The sequence below is a fragment of the Zootoca vivipara genome, chromosome 2 (genome assembly GCF_965207765.1).
Source record: "Zootoca vivipara chromosome 2, rZooViv2.hap1.1, whole genome shotgun sequence".
NCBI classification, from domain to species: domain Eukaryota; kingdom Metazoa; phylum Chordata; class Lepidosauria; order Squamata; family Lacertidae; genus Zootoca; species Zootoca vivipara.
This window is the reverse complement of record NC_142584.1, coordinates 66580099-66594826: the sequence shown is the minus strand read 5'-3', so window position 1 is coordinate 66594826 and position 14728 is coordinate 66580099. Positions and strand designations below refer to the sequence as shown.

At 46.7% G+C, this 14728-nt stretch overlaps 1 protein-coding gene across 1 annotated transcript; it reads left to right on the top strand.

The window, feature by feature from the left end:
• The first annotated feature begins 7542 nt into the window (after positions 1–7542).
• Positions 7543–14461, top strand: LOC118080039 (uncharacterized). Its single transcript, XM_035104970.2, has 5 exons — positions 7543–7592; positions 8656–9021; positions 11264–11474; positions 12600–12702; positions 13921–14461. The coding sequence occupies exons 1-5, from the start codon at positions 7543–7545 to the stop codon at positions 14358–14360; spliced, it is 1170 nt and encodes a 389-aa protein (XP_034960861.1). The 3' UTR covers positions 14361–14461.
• Positions 14462–14728: the final 267 nt, after the last annotated feature.

The window sequence follows — 14728 nt, the reverse complement described above, 5'->3', positions numbered from 1 at the left end:
GTATAATTAACCCTTAGCGGAACTCTTGTTCTGTAGATGCTCAGACCTGCCAGGACTTGCCAGTTACAGAGCCCTGCAGCTAACACAACAGCACTTTGATATATATCACTGTGAGTCAGATTGTGAAACCCACTGAAGTCAATAACAGGAAACAGAATTGGCCAAAGATGAAACGTTTTGACTGCATGAAGCATCCCAAATTCCCAGCCATTTGCAGGTCAGGGACTGGAAAGCTGCCTGGGATTCCAGCTCTGGCTCTCTGATGTAATAGCTCCAGCACTGCTTGAGCTGCAGCGTTGTTCTGAGCAATTATAGGCTCAAAATAATGCAACCACGGGTGGCTTCCTGCAGGATTCTTCCTCGCTTCAAAAGATTATTCACTCAACACAAAGCTGAACACTCTCCCCCCGACCCTTGCTTCCCCCACAGAAATCTTGGCCGTGGGGAATAAGTGGGCGAGTTGATAACAGCCCTGTAATTCCAGTCAGCAGTGGCAGAATCTCAATTTCCTGCAAGATATCAAGAGGTTTTTCAAATAGCTCTGATACTGCTACAAAAGATAGCATATATGTAATAGGAAGAAAAAGAATAGTGCTTGAATGTCCCCAAACTTGAGACAGGAAGTAGGAAGCCATTTAGGGTTGTATAGGGGCCAGCCCAAGATACATTCCTACTCCAAGGGAAGGACAATATGGCATTCTCTCTGCCACACCAATTTCCACATACAGAAACCGACCAGAATGACAGCTGAATCTTACTTTAGCATAGCACTGGTGATTGATGGACATCTTCCTCCACCACATCAGAGGACAAAGGCAGGCCATGTGGCACACACAGCACTGCCCTCCAATACTTTGCTGCCAGTCCCTAGCATCCTATGCATGTTACTGAGTTCAGTGGGACTTACTGCCATGTAAACATGCATCAGATTATAGCCTTGTTTTGCTGGTATGGGTGGGATGGCTTTGCCCCCTGCAGCCAGTGCATATTCTGTTCATATTGTGTTATACAGCTAGCTACACAACCAGCTGCGCCAAATACATTTAGATTTTAACAGCTACTGTTGTTCAGTAGAACAGTGCCCTGTGCAGAGATTCCACATGACTGGGAAGTCTCAGGGAATTTGGAGGACTAACAGCAATGTCGTTTACCTGGAAGATACGCTTTGTAAAACTCTGGATTTGGGGAGAAATAAGTGAGCGGTAGCAGCCTGAAGGCGCACAAGAACTGCCAGGTTTGCAATGTGATTCCCAATAAGCCTAATACTCCAAAGCAAGCCCCCATCTTTGGGCAGACATACAACTAAATTTGGCTTCCCTGTTCCACTGTTCCATTATGCGAACGAGACATGACACAGTTAATGGCTCTGAGTCAGCCTTGCTCCCTCCTAGTCGAGTTCTGGTTTTTGTTACTTTCCGTCCCCTCCCCAGCTGTCACAGGCTTGTGAAGCCGGATCGGGGGCGTGTTGTCAGGGAGCCTCCTGGTTGGGTGTGATGGTTACACCTGGGAGGGATGCCAACACCACCATGGTTCAGTTCAAAACAGGAACCCAGGCAAAGCACCTTCTGGCTTAGTAATTACATGCTGTGCTCCTAACACATGCTCCACAAACTGGGTGTGTTCTCCTGCAGCTACACATGCTCCAAAGCTCTCCAAAGCCTTCCCTCATCCCCAGCCCTCCTACGTATTCCCAGGCATACACAGCGGCCCTGACCTCGAAGGCTCCTTCTTAATGGGGGAAGGACCACAGCTCAGTGGTGGAGCATCTCCTTTGCAAGTAGAAGATGCCAGGTTCAATCCTCTGCCCCCAAACCCAGAGAGTCACTTCTAGTCAGTGTAAAAAAGGTAAAGGACCCCGAACGGTTAAGTCCAGTGAAAGGTGACTATGGGGTTGCGGCACTCATCTCGCTTTCAGACCGAGGGAGCCAGCGTTTGTTCACAGACAGCTTTCCGGGTCATGTGGCCAGCATGACTAAACCGCTTCTGGTGCAACGGAACACCGTGACGGAGGCCAGAGCACACAGAAACGCTGTTTACCTTCCCACCACAGCAGCGACTATTTATCTACTTGCACTGGCCTGCTTTCGAACTGCTAGGTTGACAGAAGCTGAGACGGAACAATGGGAGCTCACCCTGTCACGGGGATTCGAACCACCGACCTTCTGATCGGCAAGCCCAAGTGGCTCAGTGGACTGATGGTCGGACTCAGTATAAGGCAGCTTCATATATTCCTGTTCCTAACCCTCACTCCCCAAAATACAATCTTAGACCCTTATTTTTTTGAACTTGCTCCCATCATATCAGCTCACTCCTGACCAATGGTGTCCTTTCCCAACAATGTATCTGCAGACTAACACATGTACACAAAAACATGCAGTCAGGGATAGCCAATGTGGTGCCATACAGATGTTGTTGGGCTCCAACTCTCATCCGCCAATGGTCAGGAATGGTAGGATGATCAACCCCAGGCACTATGGTCAGTAGTCACTGGGCTACCCTTGATACAGCTCTCAATATAAGTTCTGTCTTAATATTTTGGTCACCGATGAACCTGTGGCTCTCCAGATGTTGTTGCTCCCAAAACCACTGACCACTGACAATGCTGGCTCAGGCTGATGGGAGTCTATCATCTCCTCTTTATTTCCATTCCCACTCCCTTTAGTGTCTTGTCTATTCTTTCTACACCTAAGAGCCCAAGACAAGACTCATTTCTCTCTCTTAATTCATGTAAGCCACTTTGGGAAACAATAATTGTTTGAAAAGTGGTATAGAAGTATTTAAACAATATTTTTATGGGGATTTGAAAGGAGCATGTGTCTGCCTGAGAGTGAGAGACGGAGAGCTGCAGATAGATAAAAAGTAAACCTTAAGGCTGCTCAGTATTGACTTTGAGCCAAATGATTAAGAGAAAAAGAAAAGAAATAGGGGTTGGATCCAGACCAGACAGGATTTTATCCTTTTTACATTTGGATTGTACAAAATAAGGACAATAACAACACCACTTCCTGCCTGTTACAAACATGGAGGAGGAGAGCAGTAGCAGACTGGGAGAGAAGGTTCTGGATAGTGATAAGGAAGACACACAGTGGAATCTGTGACTTGCCTAACTTAGGGGGAGCTTTTTCCCATTTCTTAGGGGGAGCTTTCCCCCCCATTTCTGTTTTTAAATAACTGTTAAAGAAAAACACTTGCTGATCTACTGTTAAGTCATCCATTTTCCAGTAGATCCCAATCTACTTTCTGCCTTTGCACTAGAGCAAGGTCTGTGTTCAATTGCTTGCTTGGCCTAGCCCAGCTGCTCTACCTGTGGGTCCTTTAAATAATTCCATGCAAAGTCATGAATAGCTGCCAGTGTGGTCCCTGCAGTTCCACCTATGGTGTCTGTGAAAGGTCTCAATAAATAAACCCTCCAAAACTCACAGTACACAAGAGAATGTTTACCCTTCCTGGTCAATCCCTGTTTGCACTGTCTCATTGAACACTCCCCCATAAACATGCCCATATTTCACTGGGTGCCAGGATTGGACACCCACCCTTCTTTCCATTCTGACCAGGGGAGGGGTGCAAATAGTTGCTCTCCATGAACAAGTGCAGTGCTGGGCCTTTTCCCATTGTTGTGGGTAGCTGCTGTTGCGGGACAGGGTTCTATCTATCTGCTCATTAGATGTGGCAGCCATTTTGTGATGTGCCACACACCTTACGTTGGGCCACCACCGCCCCTCCAAGGCAGCCATTTATTGACAGGCACCCATGGCAATTTCTCATAATTCCAAATACCCCCACTGGCCCCGTTTTCAACTGTCTTATAAAAACAAAAGCCAGTACTGATTGGGTCTCCTATTCCTCTCAGTTTACCAGATCTTAATTGTACTGTTTTATAGGACAGGCTCTTCCACATGTTTAGAGATATTTATGACTTTGGTCAATGTTACAAACACTCTCCTGGGACCAACTACACCTTACTTCAGTAAATGTATATGTCTAGGGCTGCCATATGTCCGGAATTTCCCAGACATAGCCGGGATTCGACCCTCGCAAACACTGTCCGGGCGGAAATCGCTTTAATGTCCAGATTTTCACTTTTTTAAACATGGCAACCCTATCATAGAAACCCTATGCAGAAAGAAGAACAGCGTTTCCTTTGTCTCCACACGTTGGGTATTGTGCTTTTGTCGTTGTTGTTTTTCCAGCAACTGTACCTAGCAGCCAGGTGAAAAAGAGGACAGATCTTGTGCACTTTTTAATTGTTGTGTAGAAGAGAAAGCTTCAGCAGGTGTAGTTGGAATGACAACGTGTCTGCTGATATGGCTTCCTCTACACAATTATTAAATGTGCAGGAACCTTGTTGTTTTTACACCTGGCTACCTTGGGTGCATCATAGAATTGTAGAGTCATCTAGTCCAACCTCCTGCAACAAATCTCTCATCCCACAATTACAAACATAATTGGGTTGGGGGAATAGCAACCACTTTGTAAATTTAGATGGTTTTTTTAGGCCTAGCATGTCTAGGGCAAGCTGGCATATCCTTTTTGCTTGAGCACAGAAACACCCACTTTGTCTCCCTCACATATTTTTGTTACGTCTTACATATTTCTGTTACTATTTATGTGTAACATAAATTCCTTCTTAATCTCAGCACTTGATTAGTGTAATGTGATCTACATAGGTTGCCTAAGTCACAGCTGGTGCAGAATGTGGCAGCCCATTGCTTAATGGACGGGGTTCTGGGAGCACAGTATATCACCAGCAGCAATCTGTAGCCTGCCCTCTCCAACATCCTAAGCAAGCATGGGTCCAATATTGCTTTTTAAGGTAGCTTCCTTCGTCAGTTCCACCCATGCATCAGCCTATCCTACAGGGTTGTGGTGAAGATGAATGAAATCAAGGAGTATTATGTGCACTGTTGTGTTGTTGTTTAGTCATTTAGTCGTGTCCGACTCTTTGTGACCCCATAGACCAGAGCATGCCAGGCACTCCTGTCTTCCACTGCCTCCCGCAGTTTGGTCAAACAAAGTACCGGGCCTTAAATGGGCTAGCAACATGACTAAAATAATAAATCAAGGCTAAGTCAGATGGTTTTGGAGAAAGCAGTCTCAGACTCAGGGTTGCTTAGAGGTTACAAAATTTGCACTTTGACTGCAGTGGGGGACTGGGGAAGAAGGCTAGAAAGCAGTAGTTTTGGTGGAGAAAAGAAACAAACCAAAGAAATAAAATAACGCACCAGAGAATTTTGGGACCATATAATATAACCACAAGCCTTAGGAGAGTGAGCTTTATGAAAAACTGAATCTAGATACTTAGACAATGTTTTTGTTTGTTTGTTTACTGTCTGAACAATTAGAATAATAGAATTGTTGAGCTGCAAAAGACCCAAAGGGTCATCTAGTCCCGCCCCCTGAAATACAGGCAAGAACTGAACTTAAAGGTAAAGGAAAGGGACCCCTGACTGTTAGGTCCAGTTGCGGACGACTCTGGGGTTGCGGCGCTCATCTCGCTTTACTGGCCAAGGGAACCGGCGTACAGCTTCCAGGTCATGTGGCCAGCATGACAAAGCCGCTTCTGGCGAACCAGAGCAGCGCACGGAACTTACTTTGCCACAAATCATCAGTGACATAGTTAATTGATGCCAACCCTAGGTTATCTGTTAACAAAGTTGTTTCCAGCTCAATAATTACACAGTACTTGCCTCACCATGGGGCTAAACACACAGAACATTAAGATAATTATTGTAGCCATGACATATCATAAATCGCATTCTTCAAAATATAAAGTATTATAATTACACATGTGGAAAATATAGGCATAGCTCTGTATTGTTTAGGGTTTGCGTTTTAAAGATTACAAGCCGTACGAAGACTCCAGAAATCCAATGAAAACTCCCAGAATACTGGTGGTTTTATTTGCTCTTCTGCAGTAACAAGTGGAACCTTCAACAAAATTGTGCAGTATTTCCTCCTTCCTAAGCAGAGTGTTCCTATTGTGGGTTACAGGCAGCCATTCTCTCCAAGCAGGGCATTTTGCTACACTGCACCAACACACACCCCACCACTTTCCATTTCCTGGCATTAATGACTACAGAGCATGCTCAGTCCTTATTTGGCAGGGGGGTTTTTTGGCAGAGGGAGACAGTTGATACCTTTTGGTGGTGGTTGTGTTTTTTTTAAAATGGTTTTGTACTTCTGTAAATTTCAGGGTTCTTCTGAGCATGGGGAACACTCTCTTGTTTTGCCATGACTCCATATTGACTCTGGTCCTGATTTCTGATTTCACTGTTTGAGGGAGTGAAGATTTCAGTTTTCATTGCAGAAATGACAGAGAAAACAATACTATGCATTATATTTCTCCAGAATTACTCGGGGGGCGTGGCGTTAACTGTTTGGTTTGGTTTTCTTTTTACATTGATCTTGTAAGGGTAAAGGGACCCCTGACCATTAGGTCCAGTCATGACCAACTCTGGGGTTGCAGCGCTCATCTCGCGTTTATTGGCCCAGGGAGCCAGCGTACAGCTTCCGGGTCATGTGGCCAGCATGACAAAGCCGCTTCTGGCGAACCAGAGCAGCGCACGGAAACACCGTTTACCTTCCCACTGGAGCGGTACCTATTTATCTACTTGCACTTTGACGTGCTTTCGAACTGCTAGGTTGGCATTTATCTTGTAGGGGATCCTAATTCAGCCAAAGCAACTTGACCTCTAAAGCACCACATCTCCATTTGAAACACACACAGCTTTTTTTTCAGCTGGAACTTGCCAAAACTCAGTTCTGGCACTTCTCAGGTAGGCGCCATTGTTGTTATAAAAGAACAAGCGTTCATGGTGAATTCCGGCACCTCTTTTTCTAGAAAAATAGCACTGCAACACACATACGGGCTTTCCTCTGAAAATCTATGTGAAAATGCTGGCCTAATTTTATTATCTTTTAGGTTTTTTGCTCTGCTTCCTCATACAGGTTTAGAACCGTTTTAGTTTTTATTTTAAATAAACGATCACCATCCCCCAAGGCAGGGGCTGGGATTTAAACTGTCTCCTTTGATTACTGAGCATCACCACCAGTACCCTTAGCAGATGAATGTTAAGCAGAAGAGGTGGGAATTTTGTACTAACAACCGCCAGAGGTGCACCTAGGTGCCCTTGGAAAGAGCTGCACCCCTTTTGCCTTGGCAAGGAGATATATTGGCATCTCTGAAGCTGCAAGAGACCATGGACAAAAAACTCAAAAAGTTTGCTTTTCATAGCTTTTGGGTTCCGCCAGTGACTTCCTGCCTTCCTGTGGGATCGTGTAGTCAGGCGGACTCCTAGCCACTCTAAGCCAGAGTGGAGAGGTGCTATTTTTGTGACCACCAAGGCCTGTGCCCTGACAACAACAGAGCAAAACATACGGAATCAGAAAGAAGAAGAAATTTGCTGAATATAGGGGTGTGGCTAATAATAGCTCCGCCCACCTGATTGTCAACCTCAAATTCCACATTCTCGAATGGGCATTCCTTGCTTTACTCTAGGAGCCATTAAGGCAGTGACGTTGGATGTCAGTTGAATTGGCTACATGGAGCTGGATGCAAACCAGGGGGGAACAAAGTCCTTGTCGGAGATCGGGTAAAGAGTTGTTCCATCTCGCTAGATAGCTAAATGTTGACTCAGTCCCAACTCAGCCTAAGACGACCAGCTAATATTATGTTTGTAACCTCACCCTCAAATACTTTCAGGGCAGCTCCAATGGAGTTTCCCCAGGTTAACCTCACAGTAACCCTGCAATTTAGATTAGGAAAGGAGATTTGGATGGGGAGAGAGCTGGGTTCAAAGCTCTGCTGCAACCGGAAGCGCACTGGGTGAACTTGGAGAACTGGGCCAAAACTAGCGAAATGAATTCCAATAGGGACTAATGGAAGGTTCTGCACTTAGGGAGGAATAACCAGCTGCGCAAATATAAGAGGGGGCACATCTGGATTGCCAGTAGTACAAATGAATAGGGTCTTTGTAGATCACAAGCTCAACATGTGATGCAGCGGCAAAAAAGTGAATACTATTATAGGCAATATCAACAGAGGTATAGTGTCTAGATCAAGGGAACTAAGAGCACTGCTCGGTTCTGCCTTGGTCAGACCACATCTGGAATACTACTGTGTCCATTTCTGGGTGCCACAATTTAAGAAGGATATTGACAAGCTGGGATGTGTGTGGAGGAGGGCAACCAAGAAGATCAGGGGTCTGGAAACCAAGCCTTATGAGGAACAGTTGAGGGAGTTGGGTATGTTTAGCCTGGAAAAGAGGCAACTGAGAGGAGATATGATACCCATCTGCAAATATCTCAAGGGTTGTCACATGGGGGATAGAGCAGGCTTGTTTTCTCCTGCTCTGGAGGGTAGGACTCAGCCAATGGATTCAAGTTACAAGAAAGGAGATTCTGACTAAGCATCAGGAAGAACTTTCTGCCAGTAAGAGCTGTTAAGACAGTGGAACGGATTCCCTCGGGAGGTTGTGGACTCTCCTTCCTTGGAGGTTTTTAAACAGAGGTGGATGGCCATCTGTCATGGATGCTTGAGATGAGATTCTTGCATTGCAGGGGGTTGGACTAGGTGACCCTCAGGTCTCTTCCAACTTTACAATTATACGATTCTGTTATTCTATGACTTTCTTCACAGCCACTAACTAATAAAAGGATTTGTCTTTGCAGGGTGGATGAGGAGACAGAAAAGGAGCCTGCCTGGCACCCTACCCACCTGCAGCTGACTGTCTTGCGTGCCTGCTCTCTACGCTCCAAGGGCGCCACTGGCACCAGCAACCCTTACGTTGTGATTCAGCTACAGAAGCAAAAGTTCAGGACATCCGTAGCCCTACACAGCCTGAGTCCCGAATGGCATGAAGAGTGTACATTGCAGCTGCCCAGTGTGCTGGATGACTCAGAAGAGAATGGCCTCATCCTTACCGTCATGCACCAGTCCTTGCATCATTTCAACCAGTTCCTGGGCAGAGTCTGCTTGCCTCTTGCCCAACTTTTTCAGGACAAAACGAAGAGAAGAAATGAGTGAGCATCACCTGCCAGCCCTGCGTCTATCTCGCAAAGTCAAGCTGGGGATAGCCAACACAGTGTCCTCCTGGTGCAATTTCCATCAGCCATAGCCAGTTTGGCCAGTGGTCAAGATTGATGGCAGTTGTAGTCTAGAGGACACCATGCTGGTTAATCCACATTTTTGAACCATGGGGTGGCATCAGGCAAGATGTGTAGGAAGATATAGTTTGGAGCAGTGGCGGAGCTTCATGCTCCGGCACCGGGGGGCGGAGAGCAGGGGGGACTGGTGTGTGTCCTGGGGGCACGGCGTGCCGCCGGATGGTGTGGCACACTGCGTGAGGGGGTGTGGCGCCCAGCACGGAGGGGGGGGGCAGCTGCGATGGCACCCCACTGGGATCGCGCTGCCGGGGGCGGTGCGCTCCCCCCGCACTCCTCTTCCTCTGCCAGTGGTTTGGAGGTGATGGCCCTTAAGAAAGTGTTCAGCGCCATAAGCAGCAAAAATGTGGCAAAGCCTTTTAAGAGGTGCATCATTGCCCAGCCGAGGTAGCAATGCAAATGTCATGCACACACAAACACATGCACACAATAAGAGACTGGACGAAAACTGGCTGCAAACTAACCAACCCATAGCTTCCATAAAAATGCACATATTGAAGGGCTATGTAAAAGTGCCTAATTTTAGCTGGGATTGTAATATTAGTAAGTACTTGGGAGGAAAGGAGAGGGCCTGGCCTTTTCCATTGGGGCTCCCCACTTGTTGAATGCTTTCCTGCTGAAGTCCACCTGGTACCATAATTAACGTCCTTCTGGCTCCAGTTAGAAACTTATCACTTCCCAGGCATTTGATAGCAAAATTGTAATAATCTATTTATTGATGGTGTGCTTTTGCTGCTCTTTTATTGGTTGTTTTATTATATGGCTTTTTTGTAATACATCCTCCCCCCCCTTTTTGTGCCATGCTTTAGGCTTTTAACATTTTGTAAATCACTCATAGGCTCCTTTTGTAGCAAGTTATTAATTAATAGCTGACTGGAGAAGCAAGAGGGAGGATTCTGTCTTCTTCAGAGCTGGTAGGGAAGTTTAGCATATGGATGACATTTAATACACTTCTCCAGTCACACTCTTTGAAATGCCCAGTTGCAGAATCTGGCAGGCTCCACCTTCAGCAAACCACCCAGGCGCACCATGTTTAACATCTCCAGTATAGAATAGGGCAATTCACATTTTCCAAAATGTAAGTTGCAGCAATTAGCCTGTAAGCAAACAGGAAACTGGTAGGCCGAAAGATCCAGCCAAGTGCTGAGGTCACTGCAACACACACCCAAATTGGAAATTTAGGGGAGTTGCAAACTTCTCATCAGCTGCCACCAGTTTACAAAATGGTTACATTCACACTGTGGCAAGTTACAACTTGGTCAATATTCAACCGCAGTATATGACAGGGGAAACCAACAGTGCCCTCCAGATGTTGTGTCGCACGAATCCCATCACCCTCAGCCAGCACAACCAAAGGTCAAGAATCATGAGTGTAGTCCAGCAACATCTGCAGGGCGCTGTGTTGGCTACCCCTGCTCTAGAGCATCCTTCTGAAACCCAGCACCCTCTAGATGTGTACTGCAACTCTCTTTAGCCCAGGGTTTCCCAAACTTGGGTCTCCAGCTGTTTTTGGACTACAGCTCCCATCATCCCCGACCACTGGTCCTGCTAGCTAGGCATGATGGGAGTTGTAATCCAAAAAACAGCAGGAGACCCAAGTTTGAGAAACACTGCTTTAGCCCAAGTCAGTCACTGTAGTACAGGGTTGTGCAAAACATCCGGAGGACACCAGGCTGAGGAAGGTTGCCCTATTGTGTTACCACATAGGTCCCAAGAAACAACCTGGTGGCTATATTCTGCCTCTTCTAACCTAGACAGTACGCCTCTGAATACCAGTGGCTGAGAATCACAAGTGGAGAGAGCGCTATTTGGCTCTGCTCCTGCTTTTGTGCATCTCATAAGCATCTGGTTGGTGTGAGAACAGGATGCTGGATTAGATGAGCCTTTGTCCTGGTACTGCAGTGGTAACCCATAGAGCCAGGGTAGACTGTGTGCAACTCTTCAGATTTTTCAGGCTACAATTTGAGTCACCCCTGCTCAGTAGCCAAACTGACTGGGTCTGATGGGACTTGTGCTCCACAACACCATGTTGCCTCTCAGCAGTAGAAGAGTGGCAAGTTAAGACACCTGCCATAGAGACCATTGCCTTCTCTCTCTGCAGGTGGTTTGTGCTGCAATCTCGACCTGGCAAGAAGGAGAAGACAAGAGGACAGCTGCAGCTGGACATTCAGTTCTTACAGATCTCACCACAAGCCAGTGAGCCAGCGTTAAACTCTCGTGGGCCCTGGGCTTTCTTCTCCAGATTCTATGGGAGCAGGAAGGGCAGGCGGTACAAGGTGTACAAAGAAGCTCCATCTCAGTCACCTAGCTTGGTATGTGAAGCAGGACAGAACCTGTCCCAGTTATTGAGTTCTCTTCTGCAAGGGGTGCAGGCACTTTCCTTTTTCAGCCAGTAGAAGCTGAAGGCATTTGGGCCAGAAACTCCACTTTTTAAGTAGTTCTGTACACAACTTGCATAACTGGCAAAGTGTTCCTAAAATACAAAGGCAACCCTGTTGGCCCACAACTATCATTCAGAGGGCCTTCTTGGTGGTGGCATCTGCCCTCCCACCAGATGTCAAGGAAATAAACAACTACCTGACTTTCAGAAGACATCCGAAGGCAGCCCTGTTTAGGGAAGTTTTTAATGTTTGACGATTTATTCGGTTTAATATTCTGTTGGGAACCGCCCAGAGTGGCTGGGGAAACCCAGCCAGATGGGTGGGCTATAACACACACACACACACACACACACACACACACACTCCACATTAGGGTAATCCTGTCATGTGGCCAATCAATATGTCAAAAAATGGTGTGCAAGCTTTTCTGTTCTCCAGAACTCTTCATCAGGCAGATAGTAAGCAGAGCAAATGGTGGGTGGGAGGAGGTGGCAGCTGGTGGTGAAGTCATCACTGTATGAGTCTTTAGATGGAGTGAGATATGAGACCACAGACGTTCAAATGAGGTTACATTAGGTATTACGGAGGCATCAGTTTGCACTGTGGCCTCTTGGGAAGCAGAAAACCCTCTTGGTCTACTGCCTTAGGCTACAGTCCTATATACCCACTGACTAGTGGTTAAGCATCCCTGGACTCAGGTGTGCTGTCAGCCAAATAATCCTGTTCCTCAAATAGAATAATACCGAGCAAGGCTTCCTGAATAGTGACTAACCGCCAAGGCCCATTTTGTTTCCATTCCTTGCAAATGGTGACAGACTTCCCTTCCCTTTTTGTTGGTTAAAAAAAAATCCAAGCATTTCTCTAATAGGGATAAGAACATTGGGAAGAGAGGAAGCCTAGCCAACCAAGTCCTAGTTCTCTTTATCAAGCATATCACTATAAGCATCATTTCTGGCGGGGGATGGTAGGCAGTGACCCTAGTTGGGCACATTTGAATAGTGGTGGAGTTAGCTTCAGAGCTGCTGCCTTAACTCTGTATGCTTCCCTATTATACAGACAAACGACGAGGATTCATCTTCCTCCAGTATGACCACTGAGCTAGAGGCCTCATCAATGAAGTCTGCATCCAAGTGTGGCAGCTCCTTGCACATGGTAGCAGGTGACTACAGAGAGGAGGAAGTGCCCAAGCTGTATAAGGCAGCACTGTGAACACCTTACCAACTGGAGGGTGTTACCTCCATGTAGGGGTTGCCAATGTAGTACCTTCCAGATGTTGTGGACTACAGATCCCACCATCCCTGGCCACCGACCATGCTTGTTGGGAGTAGGCATCCAATATCTGGAAGGCACTAGACTGCAGAAGGATGCCCTGTGAGATCGCTTATCACAGGCATGCACTAGTTCCAACCTTGCTTTAGAAAAGGAGCATGTGCTAAACCTTTAAGACCTGCAGTACAAACTGACCTGAAGCATAGCTGGCCCTCTTTCTCCAGGGAAGCAGACCCAAACTATCGCTTAGCTGATCAAACAATTGCTAAGCTGTGTTATCAGTGGTAAGCCCCTGTTTATTTCATAAATGAGACAGCACCCCATCTTCAGCAACTTCCTATTACTGTCGGCAGTGCATCTTCCATTACTTGTAGTGTCAAAGTGCATCATCAGAGAACTAATGGGGACAACATTCTCAATTCTCGATCAACTTCCACCATTAGCTCCCAGCAACTGCTATAGTAGCTTCACATTGCTGAAAAGTGACACCAGGGATGTCAATATGAGAGGGATGGGTCTCAGAAAAAGTATTGCTCTACTTCCTTTGTGTTAAGGGAAGGATTCAGATGACAGTACGCATGAGGGGCCATGTGGGATAGCCCCACTCACACTGCTGGCCACATTCAGCAACGGTGAGAGGGTCTCCAAGTCAGTGCCAACTCTGTCACATATCTCTGCCTGCCACAGATGCTCCATGCTAATCTATGCATCTGCCTCACATGTGCTTTCACATGAGGGTTTGCTCATTCAGATCAGTACCTACTTCTTGGTGGTCACCCTCCAAGTCTGAGAGGACAGACTGACAAGCCAAGAGTTCCACTGTGCACTCTCCAATTTTGCCCTGGTGCACTGTGGATTGTCTGCAAAATCTGGAAGATTTAGGCAAGGACTAGATTAGGGGGAAACAGCAAAGCAGTCAGCACATATAGAAGCCTAGAAGTCAAGGGAAGTTGCTAAAAGTGCAACACCGCTGGCTGAAAGTCAATCTTGATTTCCATGTACCCAGCGGCAAGCAATTAATGAAAAGTTTTGTTAAGTGGGAACTGCTTTTGGGGTGTAGAAAATCACAATTCTGTAACCCCTTTGGCTCTACCCTCACCCCTTACAGCAACTTCGGCTGGCAAAAAATCTACCTCCAAAACTCAGCTGCAGAAGCTTATTTCGTGCAACTACAAAGAACTCACCCCTGATGCTAAGAACCTGGCAGCCAATTCAAGTCAGTCTGAGCATCCAAGTACCCTTGAACAGTTCAGCAGCATATTTACTCAACAGCTCAAGAAAAAATCTAAGCCTCTGAAAGAGGAGAGGAACCTGGAGGCGGCAGGCATTTCTATGGAGGCTTGGCAAACATCTCTCCCACCTCTCCATGTTGCAGGGCCCAGTGACATCCCTCCACGAGCACAGACCCTTCACCTGTCGACAGTGAGCCTCCAGCAGACAGCCAGCACTGCTACAGCCAGCTCTGTGACCAGGCACTTCCACAGATGCCGCATGCACCTGAGTAGGAGCTATCAGTTCTTTCGCAGGTGTTTTGGCCTGGTTCCCTGATGCTGGGGGTCCGTCTCTTGTTCTCTTGGTGAAGGAGATTTATTGGAATAGTCATATTGTACAAATGCATCATATTCAGACAATATATCTCTTTACTTGTGTGGCTAGTTTTTTTAATTTTAAGGCGTGCCTTCAGGGATCTGAAGAATGGGTTTGGATGAGGGTTCTGGATTAGAAAGTTTAATGGGCCAGAAAAGTGAGAAGGTGCAAATCAAAATGCCAGATACAGTGGAACCTCGTGCTACGTAGCGCCCTCCTTGCAAACGCTTCGGGTTACGAGCTCCGCTAACCCGGAAGTAGATGCTTCCAGTTGCGAACTTTGCCCCGGGATGTGAGCGGAAGTCACGCGGCAGCAGTGGGAGGCGCCA

Bases quoted from the DNA above. Each gene is read 5' to 3' on its own strand.
- LOC118080039 (XM_035104970.2), top strand. From the start codon at position 7,543: ATGGAGCTGGATGCAAACCAGGGGGGAACAAAGTCCTTGTCGGAGATC. The intron at 7,593-8,655 runs GTAAAGAGTTGT...AACTAATAAAAG, and splicing joins AAGTCCTTGTCGGAGATCGG to GATTTGTCTTTGCAGGGTGG. The intron at 9,022-11,263 runs GTGAGCATCACC...CTCTCTCTGCAG, and splicing joins AAAACGAAGAGAAGAAATGA to GTGGTTTGTGCTGCAATCTC.